General features: G+C 58.5%; 1 protein-coding gene across 5 annotated transcripts in view; it reads right to left on the bottom strand.

Moving 5' to 3' along the window:
- Positions 1-16,520, bottom strand: part of CRTC1 (CREB regulated transcription coactivator 1) — a 102,503-nt gene that overhangs the window by 34,412 nt on the left and 51,571 nt on the right. For 3 of the 5 annotated variants that reach the window (XM_017501325.2, XM_017501327.2, XM_017501330.2), the window contains exons 2-5: positions 4,964-5,080; positions 3,848-3,895; positions 2,085-2,222; positions 931-992 (exon numbers count right to left, since the gene is read on the bottom strand). In XM_017501325.2, the coding sequence (XP_017356814.1) occupies positions 931-992; positions 2,085-2,222; positions 3,848-3,895; positions 4,964-5,080 (365 nt within the window). The remainder of the gene's footprint in view (positions 1-930; positions 993-2,084; positions 2,223-3,847; positions 3,896-4,963; positions 5,081-16,520) is intronic. The other 2 variants (XM_017501326.1, XM_017501328.1) reach the window with 1 other exon arrangement.

The following is a 16,520-nucleotide window of genomic DNA, read 5'->3' as shown; positions in this document are numbered from 1 at the left end:
TTTGTTGCCCAGGCTGGAGTGCAATGGCGTGATCTTAGCTCACCAAAACCTCTGCCTCCCGGGTTCAAGCGATTCTCCTGCCTCAGCCTCCCGAGTAGCTGGGACTACAGGCACGCACTACCACATCTGGCTACCTCTCTCATTGTTTGTAGAGATAGGATCTTTCTAGATTGCTCAGGCTGGTCTTGAACTCCTGGGCTCAAGTGATTGCCTGCGCTGGTCTCCTGAAGTGTTGGGATTACAGGCGTGAGCCACGGTGCCCGGCCTGTCTTTCCTAATCTTCCATCCTAAATGTATTAATATGATAATTTGATCATCACATTTTCAGGGGCTGTTGAGTAACTGCTCTGAACACAGCATTAAATGGGAACGAGCAAGCTACAGTGCTGAATATGCGGTATCTTCCTACTTTTTTTTTGAGATGGAGTCTCGCTCTGTTGCCCAAGCTGGAATGCAGTGGCTTGATTTCAGCTCACTGCAACCTCTGCCTCCCAGGTTCAAGCCATCCCCCTGCCTCAGCCTCTGCAGTAGCTGGGATTATGGGTACGCACCACTACCCCTGGCGAATTTTTGTATTTTTAATAGAGTCGGGGTTTCACTATGTTGGCCAGGCTGGTCTTGAACTCGTGATCCACCTGCCTCGGCCTCCCAAAGTGCTGGGATTATGGGCGTGAGTCACCATGCCCGGTCCCACTTTTGTTTTTTTTAAGTCATAAATGGGGGGAAGGGGAAATATTAGAAGACCACCCCCCCCCAACCAAAGCTGGAACCCCTGTGTTTCAGGTTGAGAGCTAATTTCTAGAAACTTCTGGATGCATCTTAGTTTGGTCATTTTTTAAGAAACTGTGTCCTGCTTTTCGACGTGTAACCGTGACGAGAGTCTGGCTTTGTTTCCAACAAGAAGGGGGTGGGGCGGATTCAGCCACTGACCTTCTCCAGCTGGTGTCTGCGGGTGGCGAGAGGTACACGGTGCCATAGGGGCAGCTGTCAGCGTGAACGTGAGTTAAGGGGGCAATGCCACTGGCTGAGACCCCGCCTCCACCAACACCCTCAGCCCAGGGCAGGAAGCCCCCTGGCTGGTTCGGCCCAGGGCCTGCAAACAGCTGGGACCAGTATGGTGGGGGGTGGGGAAGGGCGTTTCCTGCCGGCCTTTCCTGCCTGACTGCAAGCAGCCCCCATTTCAGGGGCTCCCCAGGGGTATGGCCCTGTCCACCTAGCACTCAGCACTCTGCTCCGTGAGCGCACGTGCAGGCTGCACCCCTTCCAAGGGAAGGGGTTCTGGGCCGTGATAGTAGGGCCCATGGGGGCGCTGGGGAGTCTGGGTTCAGCTGAACCTTGTCTGGACTCTCCATCCTGGGCTGACGGGGCGGCTCCCGGGGCCCGAGGGCTCAGTCTGGGGCCCAGCTGGTCGAGCTTCCCTAGCCCACGGAAATGAGAACCGGAGAACAAGCTTCTCTGTTCTGGAGAGCCTGGGGATCCTGGGAGCAACCTGAGGCCGCTCAGACTCTGGTGTTGGGGGACCTGGCTGGCTGAGCACCAAGGGGCGGCTGAGTTGGGGGTGGAGGGGGGACTCTGGCCAATCTCTGCCTGACTGAGTCACAGAGGTGAATGTTATTCCTGTCATAGAGACGGAGCCTCCCTCAGACGTGTCCGGGTCTCACACAGAACCCCCAGCCCCACTGCCTCGGCTGGGCTGCCCTCCGTGCGGCACACAGGAGAGGGCCCTCAGCTCACAGCCCTGACGGTGGGCTCCCTGCTCATGGCCTTCCTGGCCCCACTGCCCTGCCAGGTGACTAAGCTCTCTGTGGTCAGGTGTCACCTTCCTTAACTCCTGCCTTGGCAGCTGTTCCCTGTGCTCCCTGAGCCCCTAAGTCTGGCCAAAGGCTCTAGGGCTCGTGGCATGTCCCCTTCCAGGAAGTCCTCCCGGGCTGCCGTGAGATCAAGCCTCCCAGTCGGTGCTGTCCTGATTCTGTCCCCAGAGCTGGAAGCAGGGAGCCCTGTCAGAATGTGCTGGGTAAACCTGGGGTCCTGCCAGCACCAGCAGGGCCTGGCCTCCCACCTTCATCTTCTGGGGGAAAGGATATCTGCCGTCCATGTTTGTCCACGGACAGGGGCCGACGGTGCGGGGAGCCGAGCCGGCCGCGCTCCCGGTACACCCTGTCCACCAGCCCATGGTGCCGGGTGGTCCGGCTGGTGTCCAGGCCCGAGGATTGAAAGGGGGTCTGGGGGAGGAGGAGATGGAAACAGAGAGAGAAAAACCCAAACAATGGTTACCAGCTGTGGCCCTAGTGTTGCCCCCCGAGTCTGATCACAGGGCCCCCCACTCTGGAACACCCTCAGCCATTGCTCCGCAGCCTGGGATGGGCTTCTTTCTTCAGCCCCAGCTCCCCAGCTCTCCAAGCACTGGGGGGCAGGGAGGGGGTGTGAGCCAGGGTCCCAGGAGCCAGGGCGGCAGGGGCGTGCAGTGTGGCTGGCATGCACAGGCCAGGCAGAGCGGCACAAGCTCACGGCCAGCGCCCGCCAGGTGCCAGGGGTGCAGCCGGCCTGGGCAGCCCTCCTCCCCAGCCTTACCAGGTGTAAACAGGCCTCCGCCCTCTCTCTCTGGGCCTGGCCAGCCTCCTACCCCCACCTACGTCATCCCTGGAGGGGCTGCCAAGAGACAGCCCAGGGGTTTCCAGCCCAGGACTGTTTCGGAGCCCACCTGGCCAAGTTCGAGTTCCCAGGAGACTTCCTTGTGGAGCCCAGGGCTGCTCTTGATTGAGACACAGCCCCCATGCGCTCTCCCCTACGGCCTCCTCCAGGCACCACCAGAGCCAAGTGCAGGCACTTTCTGGAGCCATGGCCTACTGCTTGGCTGGACAGGGCTCCTCCCAGCACCTGAGGCTGGCACCGGGCCGCCCCCTCCCCAGGCCCTGCTCCATGCCCGGCCTCATGCCCCCGGGGCTGCCAGGAGCCCGCCCTGACCCTATGTTGCCCACTCGCCATCTGACTGGGGTGAGATCAGCAGCCTTTGCCAGCTCTGGACGCAGCCAGTCCCCAGCCTGGCCATCTGGCCCCTGAGCCCTTGTACCTTCTCTAGGCAGCCGGGCAAAATGCGACTCTGATACTAAAGTGAGTCTCCCCTCCAGAAGCCTGTCCATGGCTGGGATTGTTGCTCTGTCCCAGCCTCGGCCAGAGTTCAGGGCTGACTGCTATCCCCAGCCCTGGGACCCCCAAGTCTGTCTTCGATCCAGCATGAAGTTGCTGGTCTGGGTCTTTCTGTGGCTCTTGCTCCCAAAAGGCTGTGGGCATGGGAGACAGGGGCCTGTGGCAATGAGGGTGGGAAATGCACCATCCAACGCATGGGCTCCCGAGGGCAGGGGCCATTCATCTCCTTCCAGAGATGCCTTGAAGCCCAGAGGGGAAACTGAGGCAGCCGAAGCAGCGTCAGAGGCAGAATGAAGCAGGGGCTGGCCACGCCCTGGCTCGCCAGGTCCTGCCTACTGGCCTGGCTTGGGAGACACGTGCACACGTGTGTGCTTGTGTGTGTAGGGACGGACCATGCAGCTGTGGGGCACATGCTTGGATTCTGCTCTGCTGGACCCCAGATGGGGCTGCGCGGCTGTGGCATCTGCCCCAGATGGACCCCAAGAGTCCCCGGGGCCTCTCGACGCGACCATACGCACTTCCCGAGATGGGGGTGCGGAGTGGATCCGTTTCCATTTGGCGGACGGGACACCTCCACCTCCCTGGGAGCCGCAGGGGCGGCCGCTCGGGGAGCTCAGAGATCCCCAGCGCCCGCACGCGGGTCGGGGTCTTGCAGGCTGGCGCCGGGGACGCCTCGGCCTCAGCCTGGGGGCTCATTTACCAGAGAGACAGGAGCCGCTGCCAGGGCCTCCCCCAGAAATCCGCTGGGCTGAAAATGCAAAGAACCGAGACTTTGAGATGTTGCTGCCTTGCCTGGCCCCGAAGATGGGATGTGTGGGACCCCCCGGGGCTGTGGACCTCGGGCGACAGGAGCCCAGCAGGGTGCTGTGCCCCTCGGCCCCCACTCAGACTGAGCTTGGGAGATGCCCAGAGAGAGGCTCTCCTCCAGGGAGGAGGGGACGGGGGCAACAGGAAGGGGAGAGAAGGGCAGGAGGGGAGAAAGCCTGGCCTGGAAGCACGCCCAGCATCAGTGATGGCCTGCTTTCAGTGTATGACAGGCAGCTGCCCCTTGGGGCCAGCCCAGGGACCCCTGCCCTGTCCAGCGGCGGTGCAGGTGGGGGTGGAGCTGGTGGGAGACGCAGGAGGGGCCCCGGCTCCATCTAGCCTGGCAGTGGCCATGGCTGTGTCCGCGGTAGTTTTCTCAGCCATAGAGTACGTGTGACCCCCAGGGGGACCTGTCCATGTGGAGCCCAGACACCGTCTTGGGGGTGGCCCTGACTCACAGGCCAGCTCCCTTGACCCTACCCCATCCCCATTTCCACCCGTAGACCAGGGTCAGGGGGAGGACTGCTGTGGGCCGTATCTCCTGTTTATGATAAGGCTGAGCACGTCGGCCGAGCAGCCTGCGGGAGCCACGCTGTGTGGGCCTCTGCCAAGAAACGTTTGCAGACAAGTGGGGTCAGGCCGCTGGGCCTCCTTCTGAGAATTGCTGGGCTTGCGGATTAGTGAGGCAGGACAGAGCCAAGTCCCAGCGGCCCCAAGCGGTTCCCGCTGCTGCGCAGCCGGCCAACAGGTGTAGTGGCTGCCGAAACGTTGGAGGCCAGATGGAGGGCTAGTGTCGGGGTCTGCTGGTGGGGAATGGGCTGCGGGGGGATTCTGGTGCCCCCTGATGGGGCCACTCTGCTTCCTCCGGTTCCCAGGACAGAAAAGAAGGTAGGGGTGGGATGGGCTCTGGTAACTGTCTGGTGACCCCAGCTGTCTGCAATGTCTGGCCCCCGGTGGGAGGCTGGGGAGAAACTCCTCCCGAGGGGGGCAGGGCGGGGAGTGGGGCACTCACCTGGAAGGGCAGGTCCATGGTGCCACTCCCAATCTGGTTCACATTGGGCAAGGACCCGCCGTAGTACTGGCCGCGGCTCGGGCCCAGTTGCAGGTACTGGGATTTCTGGAGCTGGAGCTGCAAGAGAGAAGCCGGCAGCGCGGGAGGGTCACTCCCACTTCCATCCCAGAGTGCCAGCCCCAGAGACATAAAAAGACCCAAGATCGACAGCATCAGGGCAGAAGTTCTGAGGACCAGGGGATGCCATTTCTTATCACGGCCAGAAGCTGTGACTCGACGGGCCAGGCGGCTTGCCACTGGCCTGAATCGGAGCGGGCTGTCTCAGCAGCACGGTAACGGCCTTCCAAGGGAGGGACTGGTGATCCCAACCAGCCCACACAGGGCCAGGGCAGCCACGCCAGTCCCCCACACCCAGCTTGAGTTCTAGGGGGGTCCTTAGCCCCATGATCCTTCCACGTGGTCCTCCCCAGCCTCTCGGAGGCTGGGCCCAGCTGGGCACCTTCATCCCTGCTTCCCACTCCCTGATGGCATCGGGGCTCAGAACCAGGGATCAGGAGCTCCCTGACCGGCCAGGCTGACTCTGAGCAGGGCTGGGACCTGGCCTCCTCCCACTCATGTGACTAATGCTGATTTGCTGGGAACGGAGGCCTCTGACCCCGGTGGCACGACCCGAGGCCCTTAGGGATACTGGTCCGTGAGGCCTGCCATGAGACCGGGGGAGGCAGCCACGGTGAGGAGAGGTGGGGGCTGGGCAGGCAGGAGGGAGGGGCGGTTGTCCGTTCTGGCCCGGCAGGGGCTGTTGCTAGGGTGGATACTGTGTACACAACAAGGCCGGCTCGTTCCTTACAAACAGCTCCTGGCAGCACATAGAGAGCTGGCCGAGCTGGCCGCCCCACCGCCCCAGCTTCCTGGGAGGCCGTGGATACCAGAGGCGGAAGTGAAGCCCGGGAACTGGCCACCTGCCCGGTGGAGTACCTCGCCCAGGTAAACAGCTGTTTCCTGTGAGCTGCAGTGGAGCTGATGGTAAGATTAACCGTGTTCGTTCTCGGGTGGCTCTCAAGGGCCTGGGGTTCTGACCCAGGGTCTGTGCTGGGAGCCCTTGGTGGCCACTGGCCGGACACACCTACCATGAACACCCACAGTGTCCCTCGCAGCAGTCACACCAGATGAAATAGCCCAGCTCCAGGCTGTGGCAAGGGGAGGAGGTGCAGGGTGGGGACCCCACAGCTCCCACCCCACGCCTACCAGGGTACAGGTCACTTGTGGCCTCCCGTGACCTTCTCCGCCCTTCTGTGTCCAAGCAGCATGGCAGAAACCTGTGCTACATCCACCTCTCACAGACCACGTGGGCCCAGAGACTGTGACCCCTCATGGACCTGTGTCTCCCACCTAGAGTGAGTGCTACATGCAGGTGTGTGAGGGGGGACACAGCGTGTGACACGCAGCAGGTACTCATGCCACATGCGCTTCCTACACAGGCTGAGCCACCAGCTCCTAGGAGGCCGGACCTCAGGAGCAAAAACTCCTTTGCTGGCTTTGTTCGCACCATGTCCCCAGCCCACAGGAAGCCTGGCATGTGGGGACGATCGACATGACTGGGGATGCACAGAACTCCCATGGTTCCCAAGCTCCATCACTGCCCAAGCCTTTCCGAAATACCCAGCTCCCTTCCACTTTGCTGGAAGCACTCAGGCTTTGGACACAGCCTCCAGGCCAGGAGTGGATGTTGAGTGGGGACTCTTTTCTTTTCTGAGATGGAGTGTCGCTCTGTTGCCCAAGCTGGAATACTGGAGTACATTGGCGCCATCTTGGCTCACTGCAACCTCCACCTCCTGGGCTCAAGCGATTCTCCTGCCTCAGCCTCCCGAGTAGCAGGGATTACAGTCACGAGCCACCAAGCCTGGCCAATTTTTTTTTTTTTTTTTGTATCTCTAGTAGAGATGGGGTGTTTCACCATGTTGCTCAGGCTGATCTCAAACTCCTGACCTCAAGTGATCTATCTGCCTCAGCCTCCCAAAGTGCTGGGATTACAGGTGTGAGCCACCACGCCCAGGCTCTTCTGGGAAACCCCGTGCTCCTTCTTGGTTTTGCATGAGGAGTTGTACAGTAAAGGGTTAACCTAGCCCAAAGAGAGGTCTGGCCTTTGTCCCTAGCTCCTGGGAGGTGACCTGCAGGAGAATATCCTGCCTGATAACAATGTCATTGTGTGGCTGGGGCCTGTGGTTTTAGGGTGGGGGTTTGGGCACATCAGCTCAACATCTGGAGGGACTAGAGACTGAGGCTGGCCATGAGGGTCGTCAGCCACATCTACAGGGCCAGCCCCCAGTACAGACCCTGGACACGCAGGCTAGGGGAGCTTCTGCGGCTGGCAGTGCTCCATGCTGGGAGAGTTAGGCACCACTCACACGAGGGGCCGACTGGACGCTCCAGCCTGGTCTCTCCTGGACCCTGTCCATCTGCCATTTCCCTTGGATGATTTTTTTTTTTTTTTTTTGAGATGGAGTCTCGCTCTGTCGCCCAGGCTGGAGTGCAGTGGCGCAATCTCAGCTCACTGCAACTTTCGCCTCTTCTCCAGCCTCAGTCTTCTGAGTAGCTGGGATTAGAGGTATACAACACCACACCCAGTTAATTGTTGTATTTTTAGTACAGACGGGGTTTCACCATGTTGGCCAGGGTGGTCTTGAACCCCTGACCTCAAGAGATCTGCCCGCCTCAGCCTCCCGAAGTGCTGGGATTACAGGCATGAGCCACGGCACCCAGCCTCCCTTGGGTGATTTTAATGTGTCCTTTCACTGTAATAAACCATAAGCATAAACAAAACAGCTTCTAGGGAGTCCTTCCAGTGAATGTTCTAGCCAGAGAGTAGGCACAGGGACTCCTGAGTCTGTGGGAGATAACTGTCCTCCTTAGCCTGGCTGGAACCCCTGGGAGCAGGGTCCTCTTTTCTCTGGAGTCCCAGGGTGGTGGGACGCCAGCCTGGGCTGTGCCCCATGGACCTCCGGCCTCAGCTGGAAGAACTGCCAGATGCCAGTGCACGGCAGGCAACATCATCACCCCTTTGCCCATCGCCACGTCACAGTCCCCTGTGCATCCCTCACCCGAGTGTCACTACCCCGCCCCCCACCATGCTGTGCTCCCAAAACCACTGAGACCTTGCAGACGAGCTCCATGAACCCGGCGGCCAGCCCAGGGCCCACTGCTCAGCAGCGCCGGACGTCGGAGCCTCCAGGTCCACAAAGACGGGAGGGGGTGGATGAGTGAATGAATAAATGAACGCTGCTGCACCCGCCCCCCCTTCCCCAACCCCGCCACAGCTGACTTCACAAGCCAGGTGACAGGCCCATCTGGAAGCTGTACAAGCACTTAAGATTAGAACCCAGGAGGCCTCAGGTGGCAGCTTGGCCACCCCGTTCCTCAGCTGGCCCAGGCAACACAAGCCACCTCAAAGAGTAACCCTCAGAAGGTTAGCCAGAGCTAGCGGCTGGCCCTGGAGGGAGTTCCCAGGATGTCGCAGCAGCCCCAGCCTGCCCTACATGGAGCCTCGGGGCTAACCTAGGACTCAGATGTCCCATCTCCACATCAGCCCCATGGCTGTCAACAAGCGGGGCCACAGGTGAAGCAGCTCAGGCCTGGAGAAGGCGTTCCATGGGAGTCGGGAAGCTGCGGTTCCCAGGGAGCCCTCACTCATGACTTGTGGGCTGGATAGATGGGCATCTGGTCCTGGATCCCCAGCTGGGAGAGCAGACCCCACTGGCGATTCGGAGGGCCCTGCTGAGGGTGGGTGGGCACCCCACTAACCACACTTTACCTCCGGCCTCCCCAGCCTCACTCCCTCCAGCCGCCCCAAGTCCCAAAGTGCCCCCAGCTTGTCCTTCCCCTACTGACCCCCACAGAGAGCCTGTGACAGCCTCTCCTTCACTTAGAGGGGTCTCCCCAACACCTCTGCCCAAGAAGCAGCCCCCTGAGTCGTGATCACACCAGCCTCCAGGTTTTTTTTTTTTTTTGAGACAGAGTCTCACTCTTGTTCCCCAGGCCGGAGTGCTATGGTGTGATCTCAGGTCACCGCAACCTCCGCCCCCCGGGTTCAAGCAATTCTCCTGCCTCAGCCTCCCGAGTAATCTGGGATTACAGGTGCCTACCACCATGCCAGGCTAATTTTTGTATTTTTAGTAGAGATGAGGTCTTACCACGTTGGCCAGGCTAGTCTCAAACTCATGACCTCAGGTGATCCACCCATCTCAGCCTCCCAAAGTGCCGGGATTACAGGCCTGAGCCACCGCACCCCACCTGTTGTTTCAATCGGTTGTGGAAGTTTTAGATTTACAGAAAAACTGCGAAGACGGTACGCCCCTCACTCAGTTTTCCCTAAAGCTTACGGCTTACGGTGCTGGGGTATGTTTATCAAAGGAAGAAAACAGCCTCAGTATCGCCGAGCACGGAACTGCCTGGCTCTGTCTCTCCCCAGCCCTCTGGTTTGTTTCACTGCATAGACCACGTCTCAAATGCCTTTGCTTTTGAATGGGTCCGCCCTTTTGGGTCCTGACGCAGCAGAAAGTGGGCCCCTATGCCAAATGGTTGCTGCTGTGGCCGGTGCCAGGGCTGCGTGTGGCCACCGTGGACCCTCGGGAAGTTACCTGTCTGGCCTCACTTCTCATCTGCCGGCGGCAGCCCTGGCTCCTTCCACATCGCCAGCCTCATGCTGGATCTCAAACCCTCTCGCGCTCAGGTCTGAACCCACCATCCGAACAGTGCCAGGGCCCTAGAGTCAGAGGGGATGAAGGCTGAGGACAGGTGCCCCCATGACCCTGCCGCACATCATGGAGGTGTCTCAGGATGGAGGCCACAGGCTGACCCCGACAAAGGGCTGACAGGGACACAGCAGAGGGTCAAGAAGCTCAGACCCCAGCCGTCCTGTGTCTCTCCTGGTCCTGAGCCTCCCAGGCAGCAGCCAAAACGGGTGCCACTGCGGGTTCCCCAAGCCCCCCAAATGGAGCATGGATTCCCGCCCAAGTCTCAGCGCATCCAAGCATCCATCATGACGGCCTGGCCTCAGTGTCCCAAGGCTGCCAATTACCGTAAGCCAGGAGGTTTCAGACAACAGCTGACCTCCCACAGTTCACAAGGCTGAAGTCCCAGATCAGGGTGCTGGCAGGGCCGATTCTTCCTGGAGACTCTGAGAAGGGGCTCGTCCTCCCCTCTCTCCTGGCTCCTGGGGCTCCAGGCGCTCCTTGGCTTGTGGCAGCTTTGCTCCTGCCTCTGCTGCATGTCACAGGGCCTCCTCCACCTCTCACCTGTCTCCAGTCTCCCTCTTTTTTTTTTGAGATGGAGTCTCTGTCACCCGGGCTGGAGTACAACGTACAATGGTGCAGTCTCGGCTCACTGCAACCTCTGCCTCCCGGACTCAAGTGATTCTCCTGTCTCAGCCTCCCAGGTAGCTGGGATGACATCACCACACCCAGCCAATCTTTGTATTTTTAGTAGAGACGGGGTTTTACTATGTGGGCCAGGCTGGTCTTGAACTCCTGACCTCAGGGGATCCACCCGCCTCAGCCTCCCAAAGTGCTGGGATTACAGGCCTGAGCCACTGGGCTGGGTTTAGCTCTCCTTTCTCTTACGATTAAAGAGAAAGGCTCACCCTAATCCAGGACAGTCTCGTGTGGAGACGCTATTTCCAACTACAGTTGACCCTGAGACAACACGGGGACTGGGGAGCTGGCGCCCAGGCAGTCAAAAATCCAAGTAGAATTTTTTTTTTCTTTTTATCTTTAGTTTTTAATTCACTTATTTTATTTTGAGACAGGCTCTCACTCTGTCACCCAGGCTGGAGAGCAGTGGCACAGTCACAGCTCACTACAGCCTTGGCCTCCCAGGCTCAGGTGATCCTCCCCCCTTGGCCTCCTGAGTGTCTGGGACCATAGGCACGAACCACCACGCCTGGCTAATTTGTAATTTTTTGTAGAGATGGAGTCCCACTATGTTGACCAGCTGGCCTCCAATTCCTGGTTTCAAGCAATTTCCCACCCCAGCCTCCCAAAGTGCTGGGATTAGAGGCCTGAGCCACTGTGCCCCCACACCCCCCGCTGCCTCAGTGTAACTACTGACTCTTCCAACACTTAACTCACAGCTTACCGTTCACTGGAAGCCTCACCAATAACATGAAGAGTCACTTAGCGCAGATTTGGTGTGTTCTATGTATTACATCCTGTACTCTTACAATTAAGTAAGCTAAAGAAAAAATATACTAAGAAACTCAAAAGGAAGAGAAAATATTTGCTATTTGTGAAATGGAAGGGAATCATCCCAAATGTCTTCATCCTCACAGTCCGTCATGTACAGCTGACTGAGGAGGAGGAGGAGGAGGAGGAGGGGGGCGGCGGCTTGGTCTTGTCTCAGGCACGGCAGAGGCGGGAGAGAGTCCATGTAGGAGCAGATGCATACAATTCAAAACCGTTTATTCAAGGTCAACTGTAAGGTCACCTTCCCAGGCTCCAGAAGCAAGTTTGTGGACAGAGCTTTCTGTGGGACATGTTTCACTCCTCTACAGGGCTTTTGAGGGGGTACCAATACATGCCACTCTCCAGATGGGAAAACTGAGGCCCCACATGCCTGGAACTCAACCCCTGCGTGACTGGCATGACTGAAGTCACCCCATCTCAGATGAGAGCTCACCAGCATCTCCAGGGACACATGAGAGGCAGATATGGACCCGGAAGCTCTGACGTTACCACGCTGACCGCAGGGACACACCCCGGCCCCATCCCTGACACAGCCTGCGCCAGGACCTCATCACACAAAGTCCTGCCTCTCCAGCTGACCCCTCTACAGAGCCCAGCGCAAAGCCAGCTTCTCAGGCCTCCGCTGACCCCCGCCCCTTGCTGACAGGACCCTCGCCCTGGAGAATGCCCACTCCTGCCTATGCCCACATCCACACTCCTGCTGAGTTTATGCCCCCTGCCCCATCCAGGCAGCATCCACAGAGCTGGATGGAGCAGGGGCCCCGAGGTGGGGAAATGGGGGCCAGGTGGCCCTGGGGTAGCCCCAGCGTGATGTGGCTGTGGCTAGTTCTCCCGGATGTGGAGAAATGTTCAGGCAGCAGCACCCTGTCTCCTGGGAACCCTGCGCAGGGCACAGCGACACCCCCACCTGCTGGCCCTTCCTGGGCTCGCTCTGCAGATGGGGCCAGCCTTGGTCAGGCCCGGAAGTTATTGCCATGGCAACCGGCCAACCTTCTAGTAAGATTGAGGGGAGCAGGCGGGCTGATGGCTAAGCTCGGTCCTGCAAACCTGTGGCAGGTGTCGGGTGGGCAGGGAGGGAGGTGCTGTCTGCACCAAGCAGGCCTGAGTTTCTTCCCCCCACCTCTAGGCTTCAAAGTCTGTCCCATACTCTCCCTCACCACTAGGCTCCAGCTCACAGCCTTCTCCCGGAGCCACCAGTCACCACCTCGGGGCCTTTACATGGGCACTGCCTGCACCGGAAGGCTCTTCCTCCTGGGCCCCCCGCTGCTGAGCACTGAGCCTCCTCCAAGGGGCCTCCCTCTGCACGGCTGAGTTCCCTGAGTTTCGTCTCCTCCCATCAGGCTGCTGCCCCCCGCCCCCCACCGGGCCTGACAAGACAGTGCGGCTCAGCGCCCGTAGCAAACTGGGCACCTAGGCAAGGATGAGCCCTTGGCGGGAGCTACCCACCAACAGGCTCCCGGACTCCCAGGCAGGGTCTTGAGCAGTCCAGATGGGGAAACTGGGGCTCAAGAAAAAAGAGACTGCCGGAGTGCAGGGGCAGCAAGCCCGTCAGCCTGGCGATGGCCCTACAGGAGGAAGGTGAAGAGTGAACGCTTTCTCCAGCCCAGCGCACGCACAGCATGCATCTGGATCCTGGGAGATGACCAGAACCCCGGGGATTTGCACCTCCTGACCCTGAAGCCCCATAACTCGGGGCTCCCCAAGATGGAGTTCTGGCCAGGCATGGTGGCCCACACCTGTAATCCCAGCACTTTGGGAGTCCAAGGCAGGTGGATCACCTGAGGTTGGGAGTTGGAGACCAGCCTGACCGACATGGAGAAACTTTTTTCGAATAAAAAAAAAAAAAAAAAAAAAAAAAAAGGCCGGGCGCGGTGGCTCAAGCCTGTAATCCCAGCACTGTGGGAGGCCGAGGCGGGTGGATCACGAGGTCAAGAGATCGAGACCATCCTGGTCAACATGGTGAAACCTCGTCTCTACTAAAAATACAAAAAATTAGCTGGGCATGGTGGTGCGTGCCTGTAATCCCAGCTACTCAGGAGGCTGAGGCAGGAGAATTGCCTGAACCCGGGAGGCGGAGGTTGCGGTGAGCCGAGATCACGCCATTGCACTCCAGCCTGGGTAACAAGAGTGAAACTCTGTCTCAAAAAAAAAAAAAAATAAATAAAATAAAAATAAAAAAATTAAAAAAAAATAAAAAAATTATCCAGGCATGGTGGCGCATGCCTGTGATCCCAGCTACTTGGAAGGCTGAGGCAGGAAAATTGCTTGAACCCGGGAGGTGAGCCAACTTTGTGCCACTGCACTCCAGCCTGGGCAATGAGTGAAACTTCATCTCAAAAAAAAAAGAAACAAAAAGATGGAGTTCTGGGAAAGCCGACGAGGGCGGGGGACCCTGGAATGGGGAAGGCGGCCTGGGCCCTCAGAGGGCTCTCCAAGTGTCCCAGCAGCCACAGGCAGGGATGTGTGGCGACTTGAAGGACATCCCCACAGGGCAGGAGCCTTCACCCTCCCAAGTCCACGCTGGCTGGAACCCCTGTTGCTGGCTCGAAGCCCGGCTGGGCCAACAGCTGAGAACCAAGCAAGGCTCAGGCACCCACCCGCTCAGCCAATCCGGCTGTCAACCCCCGATGGCTGCCGCAGCAGCGTCCCCACCTCCCCTCCCAGACTCAAGGTGAGGGTCTGCCCAGCACTGGGCACGGTTCTCGGTTCGGTGGATGTGGCGGCCAGCCGGCCAGATGGGCACCGCTCAAACGAGCCCACAGCCCAGAGCGGGTGGCATTAGAGCCTGGGAGCAAGTGGTAACTGCGGGAGCTTCAGCGTGGGCCGCTGTGCTGGCTGTGGACACAGCATGGGGGAGCCTTGCAGGGGAGGAGGGAACAGCAGGTGCAGAGGCCTGGGACTGGGAGCACACGGGGTCTGAGACAGGCCATCGGGGTGAAATATAGCCACCGAGGGAACAGAAGCTTCTAGAGCCACTTAGCATCAACAGCCAGAGCAGGACTCTCCCCTGAAGGGCTCCAGGCCTCCACCACGAGGCCTCACCTGCCCATGCCACCCAGGCCCACGGCGAAGCCGGCCCCACAGTCCTGTCACCGCCTCCGCCCCAGCACTCCCGGACAGCACGCCATCTGCTCCCTGCAGTCAAGACCTCAGCTTCAACACGAGGCCTGCAGGAGCTGGCATGCACCTCAATCCAGTGCCACACTCAGGATCCCCGCTCCCCGGGGACTGCCCCTTGTCACCGCCCTGGATCAAGCAGAACAAAGGCGGTGAACACCCTCCAGGCTGGCTTTTTACCAGACGCACCAGCAGGGATGGCATTCCCAGCGCCAGGAGGGGCCGATGCCAGCGGGAAAGGGGAGACAGGGATGAGAGCCCTCAGGCCCCCGCCCAGCCCGGGGGCGTCCAAGTTTCTAACCGGCACCCTCAAAACTCCCTGAGTGATGTCGGAGGCTGCGGCAAAGGTGTCTGCTCCCTGACTTGTGGACACAGAACTTCCCATGTCTGACCTGCGAGCCTCTCCTGCGCTCCTCCGAGGGCCCAGCAAAGAGCCCCCGATCTCACGAATTTTGCTCAGGTGCCCATCGCCCATCACCTGTGCGTGTTTCGGGAGAGGATTTTATGCCCAGATGCCTCGCCATAGGGGTAAGGGATGCATGCCTGGCATCCCCTGACCGATTCATTCTCCTGGAGGCCAGGGCTGGGTAATGGCTGCAGGGTACACAGGAAACATGGCAGCTGCTGCCCACCTCCTCCCACCACTAGGCACTGAGTCCCAGGCTAAAAGGACAGGCTGGTGACCCAGGGGATCCCCTGCTGTGTAGCAGGAGCTGCCAGCCTTGCGGGGCCCTCCCCAGGGAGCCACCACTGCCTACCTCTGGAGACTGTATGTGCAGGAACACAGCTCAGAGCCGCGAAGCTACGGCCTGTGAGTGATGCCCTAGTCTGTTTTCTTTCTCTCTCCTTTTTTTTGTGACAGGGTCTTCCTCCGTGGCCCAGGCTGGAGTACAGAGGCACGATCAGGGCTTACTGCAGCCTCAACCTCCCGGGCTCAAATAATCCTCCCACCTCAGCCTCCTAAGTAGCTGGGAGTAGTGGTGTGCACCACCATGGCTATCTATATATGTATTTTTTTCTGTACAGACAGGGTTCCCTATGTTGTCCAAGCTGGGCTCAAGCAATCCTCCCACCTTGGCCCCCAAAGTATTGGGATGACAGGTATGAGCCGCTGCACCCGGCCCACCGCTGGTTTTCAGCCAGTGCTGAGTGCTGGGAAAATGATCTCGTTTTCTCTGTGCCTGTTTCTTTTTATTTTAAAAATCTTTTACGTAAAAAAATGTTTTCAAAAAAGCTGCAATAAAATGCACATAAAAAGTTTACCATTATGTTGTTTTAAAGTGAATGATTCACAGGTGTTTGGTACACGGCACAACCGTCACTTCTGTCTGGTTCTAGGATATTTCAATCACTCCAGAAAGAGACCCTGTCCCCGTGAGCAGTCACTTCCCATTCCCCATCCCCCAGCCCCTGGCAACCACTAATCCGCTTCCTGTCTCTGTGGATTTATCTGTTCTGGACATTTTTTTTTTTTTTGACACAGACTCTCGCTCTTGTTGCCCAGGCTGGAATGCAGTGGTGTGATCTCGACTCACTGCAACCTCCACCTCACGGGTTCAAGTGATTCTCATGCCTCGGTCTCCCAAGTAGCTGGGACTACAGGCACGTACCACTGCACCCATCTGATTTTTGTATTTTTAGTAGAGACAAGTTTCACTGTGTTAGCCAGGCTGATCTTGAACTCCTGACCTGAAGTGATCCACTCACCTTGGCCTCTTAAAGCGTTGGGATTACAGGCGTGAGCCACTGTGCCCGGCTTAACCTAATATTTTTGAAGCTCACCAGGTAAGTGGCATGTGTCAGTGCTTCCTCCATTTTTACAGCCTAATCATGCTCCGTACTATGAACCAACCAATTGTATTTTGGTTTATTCATTCAAGAGCTGATGAATGCTAAATTTGTTTTTCTGCCTTTTAGCTATGGTGGCTATTTTGCTGTAACACGAGCACACAAGGATCTGAATCACTGCTCTCAAATCTCTCAGGTATAACCTGGGGCTGGAATTGCAGGGCCAAATAGTAATTCTGTGTTTTATACACTGAGGAACCACGAGACTGCTTTCCACAGTGGCTGCATCATCTTACGTTCCCACTGGCAATGTATGCTGGTTCCAGGTGCTCCACATCCTCACCAATATTTGTCAGTTTCTAGGCATTTTTTTCTTTTTTTTTTTGAGACAGAGTCTTGCTCTTGTTGCCCAGGCT

This window comes from Cebus imitator, unplaced genomic scaffold (assembly GCF_001604975.1).
Source record: "Cebus imitator isolate Cc_AM_T3 unplaced genomic scaffold, Cebus_imitator-1.0 Scaffold280, whole genome shotgun sequence".
Lineage (NCBI taxonomy): Eukaryota > Metazoa > Chordata > Mammalia > Primates > Cebidae > Cebus > Cebus imitator.
Note: the sequence above shows the minus strand (reverse complement) of the source record. Positions and strands in the feature narration are given on the sequence as shown.